Below are 10,482 nucleotides of genomic sequence, written 5' to 3'. Positions count from 1 at the left end.
ACGGCGGTGCCAGTCGCGGACAATAAACAGCAAAAAAAGGCACAAAAAGCGACTGCATGTAAACACCAGTGCTGTCCGCGGTGCTGATCCCAGATCGGCGTGGCTAGCAGAGGCTGTGCTGCTCCGCGGTCGCTCCACCGCTGATCAATGATTGAACTGAACAAAGGCAGAAGAGGGATCAATTTCTAATAACTATCAATGCAAACACCGCTAGCTTTCGTCTCACATTCGCCCAAAACGAAGTAACGCACACTGGAGCACAGTAACAAGACGTACCGCTGGAAAAATAAGCTAAGAAAGGGGAGGATAGCACTAACCTGAAGCCGCCGTAGATCAAATTTCTTCCAATATTGAAACATCGATCCTACATCGGCGGCCATCTTGGGGGATATTGAGGAAATTTTTTTCAGCGGCTGCAATAAATATGTGGGCTGGATTCCCCCTCGTTAAACAACGTTTCCGACCGCAGGTCCCACTTTTAAAAAAAAGTAAGGAACAGACTTGACACGACGGTCCACCGATATGTTTGACAAGTCTGCCAACATCTTTTTGTAAAAGTAAGAAGGAAAGAAGTAGATATTTGTTGGCGAACTGCCCGGGTCTCTAAAAGTAAAGAGCAAGTGTATCCGTGCCTCCGTCCCCAACATTAACTGGACAATTGCACTTGATTTTGCTTTGGCAAAGTTATCAATACTGACGTAAAGCCCGCGGTTGATCGATACCGTCTAGAAAGGGAAAGGAGATGATGTGTAGATTAGTGGACTTGAGGGAATTTAGCCAAGCCTACTTTTTTTTAGCGTGTTTATTACAGGAGCGCATGGGACAGTAAAAGTAGAGATTAAAGTAGGTTAAATTATCAACATGGCTAGTCTCTTATTAAAATACCACTTAGTCCACATGTCGTTTTATGCAAATTAGATGTTGAACTCTACGTCCATGATTTTAAAGCACGTTTAACATCAATACTCAAAATTTCATGTAATATTCTGCGCATCTCATTTTGCCAATAACGACTTTTACACTACTCTACATAAATTGAAGTGATTGAATTAGTCTGTATTATTTTACACCGTTCAAAACCCCCTTTACCTGCTATAGCCAGACAATAGGCTATTACTTTTTTTAACCAAATTTAACATTTCTTATGTTCTGTTCTGATATTTTATTTATTTATTTATTTTGGGGGGATTTTTGTGGATCTTGTGTACAGTGAAAGGCTGTGGCCGTATTATAATTGTGTATTCACATTGATAAAAACGCTCAGAAATATAAAACGATGCATGCATACAATATAAAACCATAAAATATGCTTTTGGACCAAACACTGTCTTTATGAAATTGCCAAACAGGATTTAATGGCAGCAATGTTATAATCAGATAGAAACTGTCACAGGTCTTACTTTGTCTAATTTAATAAAGCTTGAGGCTGCTCTTTGTCTACTCAGTCGAAGTGGTTCCTCTGGTCAGGGTGCACAGGTAGGCTGCTGTAATGCTCCAACACTGGTGCCAGGTGCTCCCCCTGCTGATATCGCATTGTTAGATCCAAGATTGTGTGTTTTGTGTGATTAACTTCATTAATTAAACCATTACCACTGAGAGAAGGTATCCGTCAAAACCAGTGTTTTAATGCACATGCCACCTTCAGAGCACCGTGCACCAGCCTCACAGTGTACAGTAGCATCTAGCTGATATCCCTTATGAAAATCGGTCCCAGGCAGAAAATCATTTCCTCATGAGTACTATTCTTAGACCTGCTGGGAACAATGGCATATTCCTCTGCCATAGACAAACACCTAAAGGAAAAATGAAGGGAAGATTATTAAAAGTTTTGCTTATTGCATTTTATTTGTGGCTCTAGGGTGAGGCTAAGATGCTGAGTTCACATATGATAGGCAAGATGGTGATCAGACAACAAGTGTTCATAGTCGAGGGTAGTTTTTCTTTTTGAAACATCCTTCATCACAAATTAAGCATTTATGCTAGTTGAGTAAAGAATTCAACTTATTTTATAATTTACTGATTGTTTCCTTATATAACATAACTCTCTGAGATACACACTTCAGGGGCAGGGTCAGTTGGACTGAAGCCCAAAGCTCTGTTCCAGGACACTTCACAGCACATTCTGTTTTTCAGTCTTTAACCTTGTCTCCCAAAAGCACATCTTGCTCAAACCAAAAAAAAAACCTCTCTTTTCACCAGCAGACCCAACAAGGTGTTTGTAATCACAGACATTTTCAGATGCCAGATACGAACAGTGTGTCCTGGCTCAACAGGAATGTAGAGCAGCCAGGCTCTGTGGGGACCCAGGTGGGACTTACACCCACAGTCTCCACTTCCAGATGCTAATGCTTTGCCTGTTGGGCTCCTGTATACACATTCAGCATTATGAAAAACTGCTGAATCTCATGGCCTCAGTCAGTTCTGGACTTCTGAATGTAATCTTGACCTCACATTCTCCGCTGTCATCAACAAATCATCGTGGGCTTCTTCCAGTAACCTTGTCACCTCGTTCAAATTAACACATTCTTCTGAAAAGGCTTAATTTGTGATGAAAGAGTCATGCACGATGACGTAAAAAGAGCACTGTGCACACAGACGGGCAGTGGTGGAAGAAGTACTCAGATCCCTTACTTAAGTAAAAGTAGCAGTACAACATTGTAAAAATCCTCTGTTACAAGTCCTACATTCAAAATATTACTTAAGCAGAAGTACAAAAGTATTAGCATCAAAACATACTTAAAGTACTAAAAGTATTCATTATGCAGAATGGCACATTTCACATTATATTATTGTTATAATTACTGATGCATTATTGTGTTCATCACATTTAATGTTGCAGCTGCTAAAGGAGGAGCTAGTGTTAACTGTCCTATATGGATTTAATTTGAATTACTGCTGGGTAGCCTGTGAATTTACCTCCAAAGATCAATGAGGTCTTGTAATTATACTGTATTTTTGTATTAATCTGGTTCTGAAAAGTAACTACTAACTACAGTTATAAAATAAATGTAGTGGAGTAAAAAGTACAATATTTGCCTCTAAAATGTAATGAAGTCAAAGTATGAAGTAACAGGAAATAAAATACTGAAACGTCATAATTGTACCTAAGTACAATACTTAAGTAAATGTACGTAGTTACGTTCTACCACTGCAGAAGGGAACTCATCCAGGAGCATGAAGATGGTTGTTTTGATGAGGTCAATCAATGAGGAATTTGAATGGCTGTTTCTTTGAAAATGCTAACACTGTATTTAATAAACTGACATATTGTTGAATAGTGACAGCAGCCTCCTTGAGCTTCTTTGGGGATTTATGGGGGTACAGTAAAAAGAACCACCTAAACCACACTGCTATAAAAATATATATCCTATGTCTTGCTTATTTATGTCTATAGCAACCACAGCTAACGTTACAATCAGACCCCTTGTCCCTGTTGTCCTAGAGGATACATACTGTCCTCTTATCTCCACTGTGACAGTAATCACCAGGACAGAGATTAATTTTTGAACAGCCTGACACTGTTTCAAAGACCTTAGCATCCTGACTGGTAGACTGGTGTGATCATAATCCCTTTATTTTTACTCTGTGTAAATGTTTTACCACTTTAGTTACTTTTTACCTTTACCTTTTCAACCCTTATTTAACCAAATAAGTGACTTAAAGCAAAATAGAATGATGGCTGGCCAAAATGTGAAAGGTCCCTGCTTTGACTGAGCACACTCACACCTAAACAAGAGCAAGGTTAATTGTACGTAATTAATTAATTATATGTATTTCAGCAATCTTTTATTAAACTCCCTTCAGCCTTGTAAAAGTATTATTTACAGTGCGAACCTGGAGTCTGTCAAGAGAGAGCATCACATTTTAATGCAAAAAGCAGAACTGAAGACAGTGTGTATGTTTAATGTGTTACAGGTTACAGTCTATAGGTTATACAGAACATCATATTTTTACATTCCCCTCACAAATACAACAATGTCCTATGTAACACGATGTAACTGCATCTGCACTTTGACTGTATTAAAATAATACATCAATGGGAGGGTGATTAGTGGACCATATAAATGTTTAATGAAATATTCATTAAGAAATGTGATAATGTCTTGCTATTTTTATGAATAGAAATTCTGTCAACATAATTAAATCCTTAATTTGATGCTTGATGCAGATGAATTCTAAAGTGACTTTATTGGAACTAAATCTACAACACGCTAAGAAAACTATTTCTATGAATAAAAATCAAATTGAGTATTTATGTCAAATCAGCTGTAGACAACAGCGAGTTGATTCAGTGTTGCCGAGAATGAGTTAACATCAGCTTTCATTGGTAACTTAGGTGTTGAATGCCGTGGCTTGCTAGCACTACCTACTGGGCAAGATAGGTAAATGAATGCTCAAAGAAATAAAGGAGGAGTTCTCAGTGTGGACAAAATATGAACTCCACTCCACATGTCCCAAATGTTCGTGCGTACTATTAAACCGGTCCATGTTTGTTCTCATGCTTCAGTACAGGCTTAAAATCTGTCACTGTTGGTTTGCTGTTAAACTTTTGCACATCAAGCATTTTGTCAAAGCACAGGTGGAAAATACAATGAGGCCGTGACCCATTGTGCACAGTATCGGGGCCCTGTTACTGGAATCTCCAATTGTAGTGCAGCCTTATTTAAAGTTATTGATTACACATGTGACTTTCATGCTATGACCTATCAAAGTATTTGCTGTGAAAGAGGTCACAGGCATTACACTAAAAATTTATATTTTTAGAAAAAAAAATTAAAATCAACTGGTCAAGTAGGAGCTAATCAACTTGAATAGCTGAACAATTATTGTTCATTTCCAAAAGTTAATTGCTGGACCCTTCACTGTAAAGTCCATTTCAGTATGTAATTATACTGGAGATTTCAGTTTTCCACATCATACTTGTGTGATTTACATACTGGACCACTACTGGCTGCCAGACTAGGTGTGATCATGTCACAGTGTCATGCTGGCACATTCATGTGTTAAACTGAGAGCTGAGGTGAGAACAGGGCAACTCTCCCCCTTCCGCAGACGAAGGTGCAAACAGACTCCCAGTGTCAAACTTTGCATATACACCAGTTTGCACAGTGCAGCGCAAGCTTCCAGGTGAAGTAACAGTAAATAAATCATGTTTCTTAGTGGAGGAGGACTTTAAACATGTTAATTGTGAATTGTGAGTGTGCTATGTTGATGTAGTTATGTATGAAGATGTGGATGGTAGTGATTGCATTCTATTTAAAGGTACAGTGCTGCTTTTATGCATGTGTTGGATTATGTACTGTATAACCCTGTGAAAGACTGGCAACCTGTCCAGGGTGCATTCTCTCTCCCAGTAACAGCTGGGGTCAGATCCACCCCCTCACAACCCTCCACGAGACTGGAAAAAAAGAAAGTCTACTAAGCTGTTTAAGACATAAACATAGCTAACACTATCTCAACTTGTTTGGTTTAATAAATGGAAAATGACTGTCTATAGCACTGTAATAAGAGAATAACTAAACAACAATGTTTGTTAAATATCTCATGTGAACAACTCTTCCCGCCAGTTTCCTGGGGCTCAGAAGGCCTTAGCTAACAGTTCTGGTCACTGTGCTACCAAGTAACTGTTCCTATCAGAGCATAGCTTCGGTCCCTGTGGAGCACTAACAGGACAGCTGGATGACGAGTCACATCATACACAAATGTCAGTCACAAATACAACTGTCCTTCCTGAGCCAAAGCTATGTCCTGTAGTTATTCTTGGGTCTGGGGTATGTGTTTGGCTATTGTCACTAAAGCTCATGAACTCTAACAATGGTGGCTGGTGGCAAAGATGGAATGGTCTTCTTTGTCTGGGTCTCTGCCTAAAGAAGGCATGGAGTATTTATAACCCATAAGCATGCACCATTATAGTGGGTAGACGAGTCACTATATCTACCCCTTGATTACTGTGCCACTCCATCATAAAGCAGCACCGGTACTGCCTAGTCCTCATCTAGCTACCACTGCAATATGGTGAGTGGACACGGATTTCATTGTCACTGTATTTCATCTTGTTTAGTGTAGCACCAGACTGTAGGAGACATTCTGTTTCTGCTGCATGGTTACTGTGTTAATATTGTATAATATATATAGTGTATACTGTGTAATATACTGTCATGGAATGTTTTGATGAATTACACATCTTGCTCTACTCAGACCAATGATAACCAATCAATACAGTCTATGTCAATATGCTTATGGAGACTAAATGATGATTAAAAAAAACATCAATAGGACAGTGCCTCGGTTGTCCTATTGATGACTTATGGACTTTTATGCATTCACAATAATGGCAATTCTAAAGGAAAAACTATATTCATTACTAATTTTAGTATGGAGAGGAAAGGAAAGGAAACCAGAGGAGGAGAAAGGGGGGAAAGAGCAAATGAAGCAAGGAGAGGAGAGAGGGAGACAAGATGAGAGGAGGCGACAGGAGAGGAGAAGACACAACGAGACGAGATGAGAGGAAAGCAAAAGCGAGGAAACACTAAGAGGAAAGGAGAGGAGAAATAAGGAAACAATGAGAAGTAAAGAGCAGCAACAGGTGCATGCTACAAACAGGTCAAGAATAACTTAATGTGTTATTTTGAACAGTTGGTGCCCTCTTGATCACAACTGGGCACCATCAAGAAATAACTAGTTCTGCCTCATGTCCCCTGATTGCTCTTTAAACAAACTAGAGAAATAAATGCAGCCGAACACTGCAGAGGCCCTGCCCATGAGATATAGAAATGCTTGAGAGTTAATCCACAACAAGGTTAGACGGCAGCTGTAGAGAGGCCCGTGAATCCAAGCGACATGATGTCATCACACCGCATCCCCTTACACTGTTTTTCACAATTCCTGGGCAGTCATGTAAATAGCTCGGCATAATCCTTGCGTCTGAGGGATCTCTGGTCAAACAGGGCCCAGTGTACCATCCTGTCATCACCCAGGCACCATAGAATAATCCCTCATATGATCCTGGGACTGTGGGGGTGTGGACAGCGGACCGCGGACCACCCCCCCACAGTCTCTTTTTTGCATTCTCACAAAACCAGAGGCTGAGTAAATATTTCCATAACAAATCGACAGTGTTTGTAATCCTTCCTAATGAAATGCATGCATGCAATTAATGCAAGCACACTCTGTAAGTTTGCTGATCACTGGCTTGTTATCATAAGCGCATGTGTCACAGTAAAACCGATAATGAGTGAAGCTGAAGCAGAGAGCCAGGTGATGATTGTGCCATCAGTATTGGATCTAATTAGAGTGTCACTGTCGAATCCTGCAGGCACCCAAGAAAGCAAAGAGGAGAGCAGAGGGAGGCGGCTCTAATGTCTTCTCCATGTTTGAACAGGCCCAGATCCAGGAGTTCAAAGAAGTAAGTGCTCTGGCAAATGTTCTCTTTCACACTGAGTTTGAACAATTTACTCTGTTTAAGCACACTGGTAAAAACAGCATGCATTCACTTCTGTAGGCTTTCACTATCATGGACCAAAACAGAGACGGTTTCATTGATAAGAATGACCTGAGAGACACTTTTGCAGCTTTAGGTAGGACCAACTGTGTGTCTTTTTATGTGTAGGTGTCTCTTTTGTGTGGTGACGGTTTTATGTTGTCACATTTCATGAAAGTGTACCCAGGTGTGAAATCATTTGTAATAATCATGTCAGTTTTTAAGCAAAAATGCCAAACAATCATTAGTTCTGGCTTCTCCGATGTGAACATTTGCTGTTTTTTTTGTTTTTTTTGTCTTATGTGATGGTAAAGTTTGGTGACTATCGCCTTGGGTTTCTGGGCATCATGGACCTTTTATACTTTTTTGACATTTTATTGACCAGCCAATGAACCAGTTAACAAAGAAAATGTTAGAGAATACTCAGAAATGAAAATAATCATTAGTTGCAGCCATGAACCCTGTTCCACCTTATCTGCCCTCCTTCTCTAGGCCGTTTAAATGTCAAGCAAGAGGAGATTGATGGGATGCTGAAGGAGGCTCCCGGGCCAATTAATTTCACAGTCTTTCTCACTATGTTTGGAGAGAAACTAAAAGGTGAGGGAGTTCTGTATGCAGAGAATGATTGCATATGTAATTAACAATTAATATACTTTCAGGATAATAGAAATGTTTGGAAAAAGATTTTTTAGTTGTTAATCAACTCAGAGCTGCCACTGTTCATCTGTAGGTGCTGATCCAGAGGAGACCATCCTCAATGCTTTCAAAGTCTTTGACCCTGAAGGAAAAGGAATTTTAAAGAAAGACTTGTAAGTACATACCAATACATACGCTGTCGTTCAGCGAGGTGAATGCTGATCATCACTGCTTTTCTGCACAGTCTGACAGATATGCTGACAACCCAGGCAGACAGGTTCTCTCCTGAAGAGGTTAGTCATATGTATAAATGGCTTTTTAACTTTTTTATTGAGTCAGAAATAAAATTAATTACTGATGTTTCTTTCCCATAGATGAAACAGATGTTTGCAGCATTTCCTCCAGATGTAGCAGGAAACCTAGACTACAAGAACCTGGTCTATGTCATCACACATGGTGAAGAAAAAGACCAAGAATAAATCAACTGTTCCTGAGATTTTCTGTCTGAGCATTTAATTCAGTTATGTTTGTGCCCAGATATGTGCATGATCACTCACACTACAGCAGAAACACAAACCTACAAATAATATGTTCAAATTTCAACTTCAATTTTTTCCATAAATGTGCATTCATAATTCATAAGTATAATTTGTACATGTATGATTATCATCACACTACATGATGATGTAGTAGTTGAAATGAAACATTATATGACCACAGCTAAGGAAATATAACAGGTTTTGATGTTACATGCTGTGAGATATATTTGCTGAATGAATAAAGGCAGTGAGGTTGATATCACTGGTGCTGAAAAACATATCTTCAAAGATCCATTCCTTTATATTTGTGCTAACTATGACATTTTATTGATGAGGGACATTTCAAGTGGCTAAGAGGTTAAACATGCAGACCTAGGAGGATGTTAGCTAATCCCTGTGTAAGAAGCAGCAATTACTCTTTTCTATTTGCCTCTACAGAGGCAGATTTGTGTATGTGCACTTCCCAAAGGTCCAGCACAAAAGCTGTTTTAGTAGTAATGCTTAATTAGTTGTATACAGTAATTTTAGTTTTAGTCCAGTGCTGACTGTGCAGCTTTGGACTAGAAAGTTCAACAGCTACAAATCCTGTATCCCAGTATAATTTCTTTAACTGTATGCAGAGTATTGTTGGCTAAAAGTGTGTCCTGGATTTGTAAATGTTAAAAGAGAAAATATGAAAGATAGCTGTGCGTCCAGTCAAAGGGTTATAGGACTATTTGGCTATTACACTGTAACTCTAACCGCACTAAGCTGACGTCTTATAAAGTATATGTCAAAGATGGGATGGTGTCTATTTAGGGATGCAGGTCTACCCTTTCCTATTCTTAGTGTACCAGTTTTTTTTATAACAGTCAATCTCAAGTCAAACTTGATGAGCTCATTTTAGATAGAATGACTCCTACTATATTGTTTGCTTGTGTTACATTTCGTAAAGGGAACTGTCTTTTTGTTCTGTATTGTTTGTTTTTGTTTCTCAGGCTTTGTATGTGTTTGGATAAACTGTTGCTTTGGGAATCAATCGCTAAAAATTTTAAATTTGGTGTTTAACACATTACACTGCAGTGTCATAGCAAACCTCCCCATAGAAAACTGAATTTAGCAACTGAAAACAGCAAATTGAGGAGGAAGTGTATAAAGTCAAAGTGTTTAATCTCTGTCGATATACAGTAGCATCACGGCACACTTTAGTGATCAGACTGGCTTTTTGTGAACACAATTGTATTTTGCACCCTTTGATTTCACTTAAGAAACTGTCAAAGAAAACTTTATTTTAAGAAAATGGCTATATGCTTGAAATGATGTTTTCACTATGTTAGGACTTACTAATAAGCTTCTACATAATTACCCAGGTAATCAGCGACTGTCCCTCCTTTAGTAGACAAGCCAACTTTATTTATATAGCACATTTCACACACAGAGGCAGTGCAAAGTGCACAGAGGCAAAGAAAGACAGTAACTTCATTAAAAACAATAAGCATTAAAACCAGAATAAAATCAGTGAAATGGACCAACTCACTGTAAAGTATTACAGCTTTAACTATATATTTGAAGTAGCCTAAATACCACACATAATGATATGATAAAAGATAAATACTCAGATTGATAAATTGTGAAAAAATAATTACTATTGATTTTACTGAGCTTAAAAATAGTGCTGTTTATTTTATTCTTTCCATTGTTCATTAGGGTTGTGTAGGCTAGCTACAGGAAAACACTGCCTATGACTGTCAAATCTTTAGATTATTATTTATGGAGAGGGCAAGTCTGTCTTGAACATGGCTGGTTTCTGAAAACTAATGCTCCCTAAGAAGTATTTAATAACTAGGC

At 38.7% G+C, this 10,482-nt stretch overlaps 1 protein-coding gene across 2 annotated transcripts in view; it reads left to right on the top strand.

Moving 5' to 3' along the window:
• myl2b (myosin, light chain 2b, regulatory, cardiac, slow) overlaps positions 1-8,828 on the top strand; it is a 9,815-nt gene extending 987 nt beyond the window's left edge. The window contains exons 1-7 of one of the 2 annotated variants that reach the window (XM_020599265.1): positions 323-488; positions 7,316-7,405; positions 7,502-7,577; positions 7,973-8,077; positions 8,211-8,289; positions 8,361-8,409; positions 8,491-8,828. In XM_020599265.1, coding sequence (XP_020454921.1) covers positions 7,370-7,405; positions 7,502-7,577; positions 7,973-8,077; positions 8,211-8,289; positions 8,361-8,409; positions 8,491-8,595 — 450 coding nt within the window. In that variant the 5' untranslated portion in view covers positions 323-488; positions 7,316-7,369 and the 3' untranslated portion in view covers positions 8,596-8,828. Of the gene's footprint in view, positions 1-322; positions 489-7,315; positions 7,406-7,501; positions 7,578-7,972; positions 8,078-8,210; positions 8,290-8,360; positions 8,410-8,490 lie in introns of those variants that run through there. The other variant, XM_020599264.1, reaches the window with a different exon arrangement.
• Positions 8,829-10,482: the final 1,654 nt, after the last annotated feature.

This window comes from Monopterus albus, unplaced genomic scaffold (genome assembly GCF_001952655.1).
Source record: "Monopterus albus unplaced genomic scaffold, M_albus_1.0 scaffold40.1, whole genome shotgun sequence".
In the NCBI taxonomy this organism is placed as follows: Eukaryota; Metazoa; Chordata; class Actinopteri; order Synbranchiformes; family Synbranchidae; genus Monopterus; species Monopterus albus.
Note: the sequence above shows the minus strand (reverse complement) of the source record. Positions and strands in the feature narration are given on the sequence as shown.